At 34.6% G+C, this 16,814-nt stretch overlaps 1 protein-coding gene across 3 annotated transcripts in view; it reads left to right on the forward strand.

Moving 5' to 3' along the window:
• Positions 1 to 13,154, forward strand: part of LOC134540930 (ADP-ribosylation factor GTPase-activating protein 1) — a 47,281-nt gene extending 34,127 nt beyond the window's left edge. For all 3 annotated transcript variants that reach the window (XM_063384008.1, XM_063384010.1, XM_063384009.1), the window contains one exon: positions 7,620 to 13,154. In XM_063384008.1, the coding sequence (XP_063240078.1) occupies positions 7,620 to 7,839 (220 nt within the window). In that variant the 3' untranslated portion in view covers positions 7,840 to 13,154. The remainder of the gene's footprint in view (positions 1 to 7,619) is intronic.
• Positions 13,155 to 16,814: the final 3,660 nt, after the last annotated feature.

A 16,814-nucleotide genomic window follows, 5' to 3' on the forward strand; every position in this document is an offset into this window, starting at 1 on the left:
AACGTAAACTCACGAATTTATAAACGAAACGGGAATATTACAACTTTATGAGGCTGCTTATAAGTTCTGATACTATATAAATGTCACAACTTAGCCGAAATACTGGTACGAGACATAAACTTACTTCACAAGATAAAATGAGCGCAGTCTTGTAACTTTTTTATATGTATTTTATAATTTCGGAAGTATTGTACAGTTGACGCCTATTTTTTAAACTAACCATTTATTTCTGGGGATCGTAAATAATTAATTATTGGTATCAAGACATCAAGATGAAGGTAAACTTGAACATGTCACGGCAGCGAGAAAACTGGTGCGTATACCAATAAACTGGTATTAGAACTGGACAAAACTGGTACACGGGAGGTGGAGCTTATATTTTTTTCCGCTAAGCTCGCATCTATTGGCTGGCTGCTGATGGAAGGTCACGAGTCTGGGCGGAGCGTCGAGTGAGTTATACTGCGCATGCGCAGCTCAGAGAACAGAGAGAGCCAGCATGCGGCTACGCCGCGCCATAACAGCTGATTGAGTACTATGACCTTTCTCCGCGCACGGCGCGCTATTGACGGTAAATTTCCAATTTGCGGCCCTTTTTTTTTTTTTTTTTAATTTTTTTACTCTGGTGCAATGCATATGTGTAATGTAGCCTGTATTTGTTATGAACGCTGCAGGATGCGACTGTATTGTAATTAACTTTAACGTATTTCTTACTTTTCCCTTTATTTACACTTTCCCGCATTTTACACTTTTTTACTTTGTCCCCATGAAAAGTGCAAATAGGGGGTTTTGCTGTAATTTCAAAACATGCAACTGAAGTCCCCCAAAAACCGCGAACTCCATTTTAAAATTCACTCTGTCATTACTTAATACCTATGTGCATTGTACATATGCTTTAATTATTTACAACAACAAAATCAACAAAAATAAATGCAAGTAAACAATTTTTTTAAATGCTTCAAAGTGCTAAAAATCACAAAATGGAAAATGCTATAAAATGCTAAAAATCACATAATAGATGCTATAAATTAAATTTTTAAAAGCTCTTTTCATACACCTTTAATTATTAGTATAGGGAAATTGACAGTGCATGTAAAAAAATAAGTTTATCGCGGGAATTCGTATATCGCGGGTACATAAAAATGAGGTTCTACTGTATTTAACAATGTGGGAAAGACAGTAGCCTGGGTTTTCAGTGTCATGAAAATTTTTAATTGTTAAGTTTTAAAAATTGGACTTTGTTAAAGATGTCACCACTCACCACCTCCGGCTAGCTCAAATTAGGTGATGAGTGGAACATACAGGTGTCAGGTCACGAAGAAAGAAGAAATTTATACACAAAGTTCGATGTATTACCTGATTTATTTATTTATGTATAAATCACACTATATTCTGTACAACAGAAAACAAAAAAAAAAACATAACTTGTAACGTTGCAAGACCCCTGCCCTCCTAGCTAAATATTTTTCTTTTAAACTGTTTTCATGCATGTAAACATTTCTTAAAAAGTCTTGCTAAGAAAATTTTTAATGTTTTTATGTATTTTAGAGTTGATATTTGCACTTGCTGTGCATTCTATTTAGAAAAATAAAACAAAAACTACAGTTGGCGCATAACATCTCTTTTTTTTTTTAAATTTTTTTATATAACAAACCGGTTTAAACTGTACATTAAAAAAAAAGATAAAACACGGAGCCATCGCCCGGCCACGGCCTGCTCGGCCCGGCGCCCGAACAACGACCGCTCGGCCCGGTGCTCAAACAATGACTGATCTTACAGCTTTCCTCTCCCTTGTGCGAGCAGTGTTCTGGGCTCGCTGACGTAATTTTCAGCCAATCACGGCGCATGGCAACAGAGGCTTCCACGAAATGCTTACTTCTGTTCCCACGACGCAGCGATTTTGTCTCTCTCTCCCACTCCCGTGACCGTGACTCACACGCCTAGCGTGTGAAACAAAGCCTGGGTCGTGGAAAAAACGAAGGAGAATCACGTCAGCACGCCTTCCCACACAAAGACGCCAGCAAAAAATTACTTCAATAATAAACATATGAATTTTAAAAATAAAACCATAAACCCGGTGAATTTCATTCACACTAACTTCGAAAAGGAAAAACTTTACAACTAACCTGAAATATTACAAAAAAAAATTTATAACAAATTATTATTACTGGATTGTATAAGGAAGGCTGTAGTATATAATTAGGTAAATTAAATGCCTGATGTTTGTGTCTGGCTATTTCAAATAGTTTTCCCTCTGAAGTCATTGGCACTTAGTATTGGATTCATTTTTGGGAATGACAACGATTGTAACAATACTTTCAATAGACACTGTATTATGGTGTGGACTTCACACTTGCTTCAACAATATAAAAACTTTTAATATAAAGTGCAAAAATATGGCATAACAACTGTTTAAATCAATCAGGTGCCTTTTGGTTCTAATATCTCCCCCTTGAAGTGCAAGAATTTAGAGGTGCTACAATTGGAATGTTCACTTCATTTGAATTGGCCAAAGTAGCTCTGTCTCTAACCAATCCGTAGGCCTATCTGAAAAATATATATGTACTTCTATATTTCAGTTTTGTAAAATATAGCTGATATTAAATTATCTGGATGTTGGTAGCAAAATTTTAAATATAACACAATTTTGGCATTTTATTTGTTTATAGTTAAGATGATATTTGAAATACTAATGTAAAAGTGTAAATTTTCTTAAATTGCTTTAGTTTGCAAAACTTTCTGCAAGTGGGCTGTTGTTTAAAAATTTTAGATCACCAAAAATTTCTAGCTTTGAAAGGATTATAAAGGTCACATAATGCATGAATGATGAAAATATAAAAATATTAATAGAATCTGAACGACGTGATGGAATTCAATGGGGTTGGTAATGTCGGCTGGATATATTCATTACAGATACTTGAAAGTACAGAAATAGTCAATATAGTATGTAGTTTTTTTAAAAAAATAATAAACAGTTTTTTATTAAATTATTAAAATCACATAAAGTAAAACTCTAATATACCCTAATTTTGTAACAAAAAATTATTACAATTTTAAGCTAACTTTAACTTATTTAATAATTGAAATTTATTGTGTTCTAAGAATTGGTTAATATAGAGGTTTTTCTTGTGTGATTTTAAGTATTTTACAGCCAATATTATTTTCATTTTTGTAATTTTTTGGTTTAAAGCCCATATCTAATGAAATATATATTATTTTTTTATTTTTAACTATATACTTTATTGACTACTTCTGTACAATCAGGTATCTGTAATAAAAATATCTAGCCAACAAAACAAACCCTTTTAAATTTTGTAAAGTCATTTGGATTCTATTATTGTTTTTATATTCTCATAATTCATGCACAATGTGAGCTTTCCTAACCACTTAAAGGGGTGGTTTTCTGAATTATTTCAGTCCCAAAATCCTGAAAACTGAAGTTTGAAGGCATTGGGAAAATTTAGAGTGTAAATATGTATTAATGATTTCTTTAAAACTGAATGGTTAGTTTAAGACTGTTTATAACATCTCAGATCACACAGATTTACATGATAGAACCATTAATAAACCTACAGTTATAGATAGGTATATTATTAATAAATTGAAACCATTGTAAAAAAGGGATAATATGAACTAAATAATTAAGGAAACTATTCTCTTAAGGTTCAGGCCCGCACTGAAAGTTGATTTGTTTTTTTGTTTTAGTCATTACTTTTTAAGGGCTATTCCTGAAATTCTAACTCGACACTCCCTTACGTTTGATGTTCTGCCGCAAGTATTTTCCACGTATGTTCTTCAAGTTTAATTATGGGTGTAAAAAGGCACGCAAGTCTTCGTAATCATCACCACTTGCACAACATTTTACACCCATGATATAACACTAAGTGAATATCTGTTTAGAATACTTGTTTCAGAACGACAAATGCCAGAAAGGTATTGAATTAAAATTTTAGAAAAATCCCTTAAATAAAAGTAATTACAGAAAAGAAAAAAACCAACGTAGTTTGTGTGACCGAGCCATAAGTTGGGAAAACTTCTTGTATCTGTAAGTCTATTTACGCTTGATAAATTTATATGTGAATAAATTTTTTGTTTGTGGGGTGTTTTCGTGTATTTTGTGTGGATTTTTATGTGTGTTTGTATGGATATGCTTGTGTGTGCATTGAGGGACCTGTTTAAATGGTCAGTTAACCATTTTTTCTAAGTTCTAAGAACCAAATTCGGAATATGCACAAGAACTAAATCCTGAAATATGCGCATGATATACAGCAGGTTATAAATAATAACTGCTGTTCCTCTGCAGTAAATTATGTGTGAATAAAGAAATATTACTGATAATCAATAGCTTAATTTCAGTGATAATAATTTTTTTAATTTTCTTCTAAACAGTTGAATATATTGTACTTGATATTTCTCTTTCACCTACCCTCTTTTTATCCACAATATTATGATTTTTTTTTTCTTTTTTGGCATAAATTTGTAACACATGTGTGTAGCCAAAAAAAAAAACTTTTTATGTGTACAAACTAACTATAGAAAGTTCTAAAACTTATCTTTTTATGGTACGTATGTACATATTATATTATTTCTCAAAAATCTCACTTTGAATTTAGTATGCTTTTGGATATGTAAACTGTATATATTACTCAGATTCATGCAACTTGATTCATGCGACTTGATCCATAGCCTTATGGTACCTGCCGTAATCATAGGCTCAACGGAATGAATAAATAGATACATAAAGTAATTAGTGATGGTCAAATTCCAATTTTCTCGAATCTAAATCTCAAATTTGAATCCCAAAGAGTATCTCGATATACCGCTCGAATCTGAATCTAGGTCTCACGGGTCAAAAATTAAATAATGTAGAAGAAACAAAAAAATATGTATGGTGGTGAAAAAATCAACCCTTTAAATGTTTGTTTCACAAACTAGGTTTCCAGAATCAATACATAGTGTAATTTTTATTGATATAATTACAAGTTAGTAGTACACTATCTCAGGAAATGGTAACAGGATAGGTATTAAGAAAAAAAACTGACCTAGTAAACTTCAGAAATTATCAGTGTTGAATTTTTTTAGTTTACTTTATTTCCTGTAATATTTTTCTTTGAATACTTTTCCTTGAATACTGAATCCTGTTAATACTAAGTATTTGGTGATATTGAGGATTTGATTGGTCCATCCCTAAAAATAATAGTCATCAGTCATCTCTATAATTGGCTGGAGAGTTAAGCTCCTGTGGCATGTAGTAAAACTCAACGTAGTGTGTGTGACTGAGCCATAGGTGGGGAAAATTTCTTGTGTCTGTAAGTCTATTTACGCTTGATAAATTTATATGTGAATAAAGTTTTTGTTAAAATTTGTTATGATAAATTAATGAATACGATATTGACTATAATATATTTTCCATAGCCTTTGGAAGGTTGAAGCAAAATGGTACAGTGATGTAGCATGTAATCAGTGATTGTAATTAACCGTAGCAACAATTTATTTTGCGGTTATAAACTGATGTGTCGTTGTGGTGAGATTCCACACATGATAAACTTTTCTTTGCTTTTCATTTTAGTCCATTAATATTTTCCTTTTTCATATTGCCATTTCTTTTTTACCAACTGTTCTGATTTAGCATTGTGGGTCCGCCCATCCTGACTTTGTAGAAATCACGCCATGCAGATGCTGGGGTAGTTCCTTACAATTCTATGGGTCGTTAGCATCAGGGAAACCAGAGAAGACCTGGAATTGTCAGGAAATATTTTAATATTGGGAAAAATCAGGGAAATATGTTAAGGCAGAATAATTGTATCGCCAGCCCATTAAACTGTAAAAATGTGTGTTGTTTTTGGGCTCAGTCGGTCTGTTTCCCTGCTGCTGTGCCATTTATTGTGGAGCAGAGTTTTATTTTTATTTTAACAAGTGGCTGTCTTCCGTCTGTGCTTCGGAGTGGGATGTGAGTAGCATGAATTTGTTCACAGTGTCCATGTTACTGTGTAAACAGTTTAGCCAAGACATCGAAGGCTATGGCAGTGTCCGGAAAATGTGCAAAAACTTTGTATTGTATTTTTTTTTTTGGGAATACTACCGTATTTACCGGAATATAATGTGACCTCAAACGTTTTGATTATGAGTTTATGAAAAAGACTTTATAGATTGGAAATCCAATTAGAGTACTTAGCACTTGAAAACTATTTTAATTGATTGTATTCCATGTTTACCCTTTTTGGTGTCACTTTCATCAGTAGAGTAATTTACATGGTCTCTTTTGAAACACCAAGCACAATTTAAAAAAAGAAAAATTATGACTGTAGTTCAAAAGCAGCAGCTGTCCAGAAATCAAGGAGAGTGGTGATATTCAGTGGTCGTCTGGGAGTGTTATTTTCCCTTAAAATCAGTGTTATTTTTACCTAAAAGTGGGTTTATATTTTTATTTTTACGATTTCAAGTGTAAGAAATATGAAGAGAACATTGTAATATAATTGCACCATAAATTGAAACATTATAGGTAAATTAAAATTACACAAATATAGGTTAAAAAGACACAAGTTTAAGAACTCAGAGTCTAAATTAAGTCAACCCAATAATTTCAGAACCAAAGTACTTTGACACAACATTTAACTTTAAAATGAAAAAAAAATAGCCGTTGTAGCTAAATTTTCTTGTTTCAAATTAGTTCTCTTGTCCGTGAGAACATTATTGTATTGTGACAAGAAGCATAAACAGACGTATTTCGCAAAAAAAATTCACTGTATCTGAAATTATGTAAAAGTGAGTTTTTTCCTGTTAAACTTACGAATTTTGCGTAAAAATTTGTTTTATCGCAAATGCGAAATTTGCATGTCCCTACTCATGTCATGCCTGGGCGGAGGTTCCGGCAAGCCCCGGACTAGAGTGGCATAAGTGAAGCAGTTTACAGGCGGAGCATGTAGTTTTTCAACTAAGCTCTTCCCAATAGCAAGATACAAATCTGCGATTATAATGCTATTACCCCCCCGTCCCCCTTGACCTTTTTAGTTTCCAACCGTTTTAGTGAAAATCATAGCATTATATTCAGGTACATGTTTTGTTCGTTGAAAAATCATCAGTGTTTCCACAGACAGGGTAAATATGGAAAACTGGGGAAATTCTGGGAATTGAAAACATGCCTGGAAAACAACAGAGAAATTTACCAAATGGCTGTACCTATTGTCTGTAGGAGTACTATGTCAGAAACATTTGCGAAAACGCCAACAATAATTGTACAATCGTTGGAACGATGCATAGATGCACAAACATTAATCTTTATATGTATAGATTAGTAATTTAATGCATCTGTGTATCTTGCAAGATTGATTGATGAGAAGTGGTAGCCGGAGAGGGGGAGGGGGGGGGGTTGAGGGACAGGGAGAAGAGTAAATCTCAGGGAAATTGTCTAGAGTAAGAGTGTCGGATCCCTGGTTATAAAATACCTGGGGAAGCTTGGGAAAAAAATTCGAATTATTTTTATCGGAATGCCTTTGCTTATTTCTTGCCTAGTATCCTTTTTTTTTTCTGTCTGGCTGGTCTTTGTCTCTGATGACTTCATCGGCGAGACGTTTAAAACTCGAAATAAAAGATGATGGGTTTGTTCTGTCTGTCCCGACCAGGGTCCCCAGCGACACGAAGTCGTCCGGGGAGTGGGAGAACTGGCAGTCGGGCGACGCGGCCCCCGAGGTGGCGAGCCCCAGCGCTGCCAACGCGACAACCAGGAAGAGCAAGAAGGCCAAGGAGGGGCTGCTGATCGATTTCGCCGAGGACAAGAACGCGGGCTGGGACTCGAAGTGGAACGACGACGATGCTTGGGAGATGCTGAACAAGAAGGACTGAAGTCATCGTTCCGTTAGGTCTGTTGAAGTTGCCTGCGATGCATTGCTGTAGTAAATTTAAAAAAAAAAATACACAATATAAACTGCAGAGTTTTTGGGCCACAGTGCCTGCATTTGTGAAACTTATTGATGGCTTACAACCAGGCAGACAACACAACCCCAACGTATTCATGATATATTCGGTGTTACTAAGCATAGGTACAAACATATTTATGGCTCCTTAATGTATTACTGTATGTGACCGAAAAGTCACTCTTCCAAACTTGATCGTGACACAAATAGAAACAGTGTTAATCTTCCACGTTACATAATATTCCTGTGTAGATGTTAGTGACCATTCGCGCGACAAATCAAACTGCATCTGTCTGGTTCTAAGTTACCAGTATTAAAACTTTATTTTAATACTGCGTTTATTGAATGATATACATATACACCTCTTTACTTGGTGATTGAAGTTTCTTAGTGTTGCTTTGCATTCCATGTTAATAGGGACAAGATTAAACTGTAAATTGCAATGAAACCAAAATAACACTGAAATGCAACTAAAATCATGAAATCTACCAGCAATTTGACAAAACTTAACTCAAATTACAAAAATATGAAGTTTTACTACAGTATATTTAATGAATGTAATTTATTTAGTATGAAGAGTGTACCAAACAAGAACTAAATTAAATATTAAAAAATCAGTTTCAATTTGTTTGGTCTTATTAGCAACACTTTTTACATTAATGATGTTGGCACTTTTTTGAACACATAAAGATATTCTTTTCCTTTTAATTTTTCTGAGTAGTTCTGTCCAAAACATGCTTATTACAAATTATTTTACTGTAAAAGTGCATCATGTATCAGTAAAGTATTGAGAAATATTAATTTCCATATTTGTTAAATAAATGAATAAATACATTGTATGAAAATAAAAACAATAACACTGAAATCTTTTTTGAAAACAATATCGACTTAAAAATAAAACCATAAAATCTTGTTCCTACATATTACGTAATTATTTTAAATTTGAAACAGCTACATATATTTGGATGTAATTTTTTTTAAAGATTGATAACTTTTTTTAACTTGCTAGAAAAATGTGCTATGCCAAATTTGAGACAAGCGCATACATTTTTTGGATGAAGTGTATTTTTTGGAGCGATGTTAGTGTCTCTTGTTTGTTGTAATGCACTCTGAAAAAGTGCAGGACCTCGGTGCTAATGCAAACAGTTGAGAGATATTTATTCTGTATTTGTGGTAGTTTTTGTTTACGTGCTTACTTATCTGTGCCTGTATTCAGAACTTCGGACATTCCTTTTTTTTTTTGTGCTGCTCGTAACAAAAAATTATCTGTAATGTCTTCTCTGAAAACTTTTGATTGGTTTGTACTGTTATATGCAGTCATAGTTGTAATTGCTGTAAATACATACATACATGGTACTAATAAAGAGGTCTGTGTGCATGGCAGATACATATTGACATTGTCTGTCACTCCGTCTATGCAGTAAAAAAGTGGTGGATGCATTTAGCACATTTTTTTTTTAATTACATTAAAATATCTCGCTTCTCTGTGTATCAATTTCTGGTTTTTCTGTACAAGTAATTGTTTGAAATCTCGAAACTAGAGCATTTGCTGTGTCAAAGTCCAACTGCACATTCTGTAATTTCAATGAAAAGTGTGTGTTGGAGTACTATTGTTAAAAATGCATGTGTTATTGTTAACACACTCTGATTTTACAAGTTATATTGGAAAATTTTAAGCCAGTGTTTGAGCGGTACGCAGAAGATAAGAAATATCTCTATCTTTGGTAAATTATGTAACAGGTGTCTGCGAGTATTCAGAAGTTTCGAATTCAATATTTGCGTTAAAAAAATTTTAATATGTATAATAATTTTTTTTAATTATTAGTTACTGTTAGATACCCTAATAGCAGACGTAAGTTTAAATTTATTAGCTGTCACAGCTGTCTGTAACATTATTGAATAAGCCCTCAATGTCAAAAAATTTTTTCTGTAGAAAAGTACATTAATGTGTTTATATGCAACAAATAATCTGTGGTGATGCTTATCAAATTATTTGTAATACTCTGTTTTTATGATTTTCTTTTTCTTTCAAATTTGAAATTAAGTATACTGTAGTAAATTGAAATATATGGAACCATAATAGAATGATGTAAAATGCAAGGAAATAAAATAAATGGCAATGCATGTTCTCAAATCAGGAAATTTTAATTTCAAAAATATTTTTTTGGTTGGTAAAACTGTTAATATATATAAAAAAAATATTTCTTACAATTTTTTTATTATAAGCACTGGTTAATATTTGTTAGATATGAGTTACATAAGTTACAGAAAATAAATACAAATTTTTCACATCTTATTGGCTTTATACACATTACTTTTTTTTATTTGTTCCTTTTGATGTATCTCTTGCAGACTATTAGTTGAATACATAATATAATGTGTGTGTGTGTGTGTGGGGTGTTTTTTTTTTTTTTTTTTTTTTTTTTTTTTTTTTTTTTTTTTTTTTAAATTTGCAGAACCCCTGATTTCATCCCACGTCTATTATGGTTCCATGTGAGGAAAAAGGTTTCACTATACGTTTTGATTTGGGTTTAAAACAAAAATTGCAAAAGCTAACCAATGCTGTGCTGTTAGGAGAGAGTAACTCCTGTGATATTGGATTTTTAAAATGGAAGTAAGCCTTAGCTGACAGTACAGTTGTATTGTTTCATTTTGTGGCTTAGAAAACTACATGAACTTGTTTTCGACACTAGTTGAATTCGATATCCATGGCCTAATCTGCAATATCTGCTGTCACCCATGGGGTTTTTCCAAGGATTGAACTTGCAAAACGCTTTAATTTTGTGTGAACTTCTTTCTTACAACAAAACAGAAGTTTTGTTAAGTATTAGAGCTGGGCCGATGCCGATCCCCGATCGTAATAATCGGCCGATTTTGTTAATTTTGCCGATCATAATGATCGGCAAAACGTAGCCGATTATTTGAGCCGATCATTGGTCTCCTACTGCAAACTTATAACATTGAATAATTACCTATATCTAACAAATTTCCATGTTTGTTTGCGGTACTTTTCGGGAAGAAAATTCAATTATTCATTGAAAAATAATAGGATTTAATAATTTAAAACTAACCGCACACGAAAAAAATATACCAATAAAGTAAACAAATAGCGTATGTTTTATAAACATTGAACAGTTACATACCTAAGTATCAATTTCCACGTATATTTACGGTACTTTCGGTAAAATAATTTTCCATTATACTATTTGCAAAGTTATTTATCATTTACGAACCGAAAACTATGTAATTGTTTACCATTTACGGTTAATATTACCGCAATGGCGAATGGTGACTGTTGTTCAGGTTGGTTATGTGACGCCAGAGATTAGAGTGACGCGCGTCGCGCGACGGAAATCGTACAGATAAATAGCGCTAGTAGTCTTGTGGTTAGTCTACCTCTTCGGGAATTCATCTATTTAGTTTTTTCTCGCTAAATATGGCCTATTGAAAGTTTTGTTTAGCGAAATTAATAATCTTACCCTGCTTAGCGGGAAATAGAGCTTATTTATCTTTTGTATAAAAACCTGGTTGATGAAGAGTTTTGTTCCCCATTTAGTGGTACAGTAGAACCTTGTTAATCCGTGACGCGCTAATTCGGGAATCGGATAATCCGGGAAGATTTAAAAGTGCAGAAAAAAAAGAGAATCTAAAATTGTCAGAGCTTAAAATTTACGTCACGCGGGCGGGTGGCCCGCAAACACTGCAAGCCATCGCGTGGGCCGCCAAACTCTGCTACGCTGTTTGTACCGACCCTTTGTGTCGCCCCCCTTTCAGCTGTCACATTTGTCACTCTTTAAACTTGAGGGGATGTCCTGACTTCTGCTTCCCGTCTTCCTTTGTTTGTTTCCACCCGCCAACGCACGGCAGGCGCCTGGCGAGTGACGTGTCTGGCTGGCATTCGGCTGGACGAAGTGGACAAGGGGGGAGGGTGCAAGGTCAGCACGATCTTATCTTTCTCTCTTCGTCTGTTGTAAATGACCGTGAACTAATGGCTAGGCAGTGCTGTATTTTTTTAAGCCGAGACACTAATTCGAAGACGACCCTTACCGTGAACGGATTATCCGGGTTTATTATTAGTATTATTTTTTTTACAGAATTTCAATTATCCGGGCATCGGCGGGTCCCAATTAACATGAATAATGGGGAGTTTACTATTTTTATCCATCTGCTGCGAAGGCGCAGTAAGCCTCGGGAGATGTTACGTCACATGACCTTGGCCTTAACCCAGCTGCACGCTGGTGTCTAAGAAGCTTGACAAGACCTTCCGGGCTTATAATCGCTAGTCCGTGAAATTCGGTAATCCGTGATTATCTTGGTCCCGACCATTACGAATTAACGAGGTTCTACTGTATTTCGTATTCACAAATTAACTTACAATCGGGAATTATTGAAAGTTGGTTGGCGGCACTGGGGGGAATAAAATTATCATCGCTGACGTCTACCGGCACACACGGATCACAGAATGACGTAGTTGTGATTAGGTTGAAGATTTGGTTTGACCTTATTACATTTTAACGCAGTTAATTGTGTGTACGTGTGTGTGGTGATTTATAAGTAATCATGTCAATGAAAAGTAGTTTTTTCTGGGAATATTTCACCGTTTATAGTGATCCGTCAAAAGCAACGTGTAATCAGAGGTACTTGAAAGGCTCTAATCGGCTCAGAAGATCGGCAAGATCGGCAGCAGATGATCGGCATCGGCATGATCGGCAAAATAGGTGATCGGCCCAGCTCTATTAAGTATCCTATCAGTATGGAGAATACTTTATGGTGAATTGTGATAAAGCCAATATAACACCATAAAGCATCAAAATGAAACAAAAAATCATGAAATAATCAGCCATTTTAATTAAAACTCAAATCAGATTAAATTAACTTTATCTTTTAATATATTAAATTCAATTAATGTAAATTATTTAGCATTGAATTAGTACCATAAAGTATGCACCAAATAGATTGGAAAAAGTTGTTGCGGTTGTTGATATTGCAACTGTTACTTGTAACTAATTTTGACATTACGCCATTCGTTCATTTTTCAAGTGCACATATTTTTTGCTGATTTATTTTTATTGTTCCCAGTAGTTAGACATGCTTATTACAAATTATTATATTGTAAAAGTGCATCATGTATCTGTCAAAATGATAACTGTTTTGGTGAAGTAAGTATCATTTAACAAGTAAGTGTCGTCGTTGTTGAAAATTGTGCTATCTTTATGAATAAACAGAGTTCATAAAAAATAGAAACAATAGCACCGAAATCTCTTGTTTTAAAAATGATATTGGCCTAAAAATAAAACCAAAAATCTTGTGACTACCTTTTAGAAATTACCTACCACTACTAGGTTTTGTTGGTAACTTAGTATGTATGGCAGACTAAATAAAAATACTATATTGATAATTAAAAAATAGTTTATTTTTTATAAAATTATTGTATCTGATTTTAAATTTATTAAACACATTGTGTATCTTTTTTATGGTTAAGTTAAAAGCTAACTGATTAATTTGTGTGTTACAGTTGGTTTAAATTTTTTGAAGTAGGTAACAAACTTTGCAAAATTGGATGATTGTAATTCAAACAGAAACAGAGGAAACGAAGCAAAATAAGATAGCAAAGGAAACTACAAATTTTTAAGTTTCAGTAGTTGTAGTTCACTGTAACTAGCTAGTAGTAATACGTTTACTTTTCACTAGCAATGATCGACCAACTTAAAAAAAATGGCAATAGGCTACCAAATGCATAAAATGTGAGAAAAAAGGAATTTCAATGTTCATGTATTGGTAGGGAAGGAGACAGCTAATAATTAAGGAACCGCCAAATCTGCTTGAGGCACTTTCTCTGTTGCTCTTGACTCTGTGATGTTGCCCAAGTGAAATACTAAGTTCGGGTTTTGGTACAGAATTTCACGAACAAGGGGACCACCAAGTATGGTACAAACAGATTTTTTAGGTCTTATATATGTTATGGAGGGAGGCCCCAGAGTACTAAGCTAAAAGGGTTTTGTCCGATGCGCCTTAGTTTTCGCGAAAATGGTGGTTAAAGTTTTATACGAACGTTTTACACCGGTACATTTCCGTCGCGCCAGGCGAGCCAGCCTAGCCTAGTTGGTAAGGTCTCTTGCCTAGCAGTAGGCCGGTCAGGGTCCGCTTCCTGATCATAGTAATTTTATTTTTTGATTATTTCATAATTATAATTTCCTTGAATAGATGTCGGCGAAGCAATCAAATCAAATGTTCAAAAATATTTGCAAAGCCTAATCGAACTGCGAAAATTGTTCTCAGCGAAGCTCTATTACATTTATTTTATAAAATACAGGAGTAAAGTAAAGAAATAATAATTGGTTAACATGTGTAATGTTTGATTACTGTATAAACCCACGTACCACCCGCACCTTTTTAAAAAAAATCAGGTTCAAAAAAGTAGGGTGCGGGTGTTACATGGGTCTTGGGCCATTTTTGCACGGTGAATAAATAACGCCGGCGCGACTGGAGGTTGCTGCGATAGGCAAGAGGGGTAGGGGAAAAGGATGGGAAGAAAGCGGCAAACAGTCAAGGTCACATTCCTCACAGCGTTGTCACGCTGCAGCTTCGCTGGTTACAAACGCGCGCTCCCACGCACTGTCCTATCCTCATTTGCAAAGTACCCAGTGGTTTTACACATGTGTTGGCTGCAAGTATTGTAATGAATCATAAAAAGTTGCACTATTCACAGTTGTGGAAAAATTAAAAATGATCAGTGAAGCGGAAGAAATCGGTAATCATGCTGCTGGGCGAAAATATGATGTCGACGAATCATGTGTGAGGGATTGGAGGAAAAGTAAATTCAAACTGCTTTCGGCCAGTGGCGATAGACGTGTGTTCCGTGGTGCGGTAGCAAAGTTTCCGGAGATAGAGGAAAAACTCTACGACTACATACAGGAAAGACGGCAATTCGGGTACGCTGTAAGCACGGAAATGTTTTTTATTATGCATGTAATAAAAATAGTTTTTATTATGCGTGGCTAGGAATTGTGTGCTTTATCATTTATTTGTTTGTACGAGGTCATTGCCCAGCGCACAATAATGGACGCGGAAGATTGTAACTGTAAACAGCTGGGAGCTGGGCAAGGTCACGCGCACACACGGCGTGTTGTTCTAAATCGCGCGCGGCGATGCCACGTTCTACTCGCGCGATGATGCCACATTGCAGCTGCTTGCCTTCTGTACACTTTTAACACAAATTCCGAGGCTGTAATAAGTAGCATAGTACTTTTTTGGTTAGTCTTTATGATTTTTTACGGTTTGAAAGTAAAATAAATCAGGACTAAATTATTTTTTTTTCCATGAAGATTTGCGATAAAAACGTTTTTTCCCACCATGGCATTCTAAAAATAAGGGTGCGAGACTTGCGCAGGGGCCGGTTGTACGTGGGTTTATACGGTGATTAACTGATCATCAATAAAAATTATAAAATAACCATGTGTAATTAGATGCCTTCTTTTAATTTTTTTTAAGTAACCAACTTTGTTCAAGCAACACTTATACAACACAAATAAATTTTTTTTATTATTTCCATGTGCAAATCATAGGCTTCCAATGTTTTGAAGCTTTGAAACAAATGCAAAGCTTCACATCAGACCCAAATATTTGCATCAGAACTGAAGCTTCAAATAACAAATTGTAAATTTCCTGGCAAAGTCAAACTGAGTATTAAAAAAGAGCTTTGATTATTTTGCTTTGTCGAAGTTTCCGAGCAACTTTCATGGAGTGAAAGAATGACATCTTAAGTGGCAAAGTGAAGTGTGTACTGTTTAGTGGAAGATATCAAGAATCACTTTGCTCTCTTTACAAAGCTTCAGTACATTTGTTAAAGAATGTGAAGATGGGTTGTCGCAAATGGTGACTGTTTCTCCAGGTAGTTTCTTCCGTGGCAGATCAACATGAGGGCTTCAAACCATTCACTTTTTGTGCAGTTGTATCGGGAACCTATTGGTCAATTTTTGGTCCATGTTTATTGAGTGATGTACTACATATGGAGGGAGAATTATTTCCTGCAGCATGTCTAGCAATGGAAATGCTGGTATTTTTATTAATTGCAAATTTTTTCAGGGTATTTCACACCACGCTTCACGATAACATTTTTTCGTCCTGTATCATCCGGTCAGATTTGATTCGTCAATGTTCCAGATATTCTGTGGGGGCACATATTCCCCAATTGCCTAAGTTATGAACATATATATTATCGCATAGTCTGTACATTTGTCACTGATTAGGCTCTATTATTGCATGTGAAGCAAACGGACAGCCCAGGTTTACGTTTCAGAAAACCCAGGCAGGGTTCTTTATTTGTCTCTCCAGTCTATTGAGATAACTTCTCACGATGCGAAGATCAAACTCGTCTATTGGGAAGTCAAAGTTATTTCAGCAAAAAATTTTCCTCTTGCTCTGAAAATATTGGAGGTAAACCTGATTTCTTTGTATGGTAATGTTTATGGTTCAAAATAGTTATCTTTGGAATTTTGTACATATCTTACTCTCTTCCTGTGCGTAATTGATCCACTTTGTACTGCAGCCAAACACATTTTCCATTATTCCTGGGGATAAGCATATTTGCAGGCTCCAACTTTTCTTTGTCTACCCGTGGCATTTCTGCTGTGTAAATGATCAAATGTGAGATTGAAACTGCTTCTAACAATATACAAATAATTTTATTTCAGCAGTGGGGTAACTTCGTCCCAAAAATGCTGTGGAAAAATTACCCCATATAAACAGTATTATAGCTTCACACAACTGTTGTTCAAGTAACACTAAAACTATTTAAAACATACTCTCTTTTATAATTAATGGTAACAAATAACTAGTTTTCAATGAATGAAAGCAGTTACTACAAATCTGTTTAAGATCAGTGCTGCTGGTTTAAGAACTTTT

Source organism: Bacillus rossius, chromosome 17 (assembly GCF_032445375.1).
Source record: "Bacillus rossius redtenbacheri isolate Brsri chromosome 17, Brsri_v3, whole genome shotgun sequence".
In the NCBI taxonomy this organism is placed as follows: domain Eukaryota; kingdom Metazoa; phylum Arthropoda; class Insecta; order Phasmatodea; family Bacillidae; genus Bacillus; species Bacillus rossius.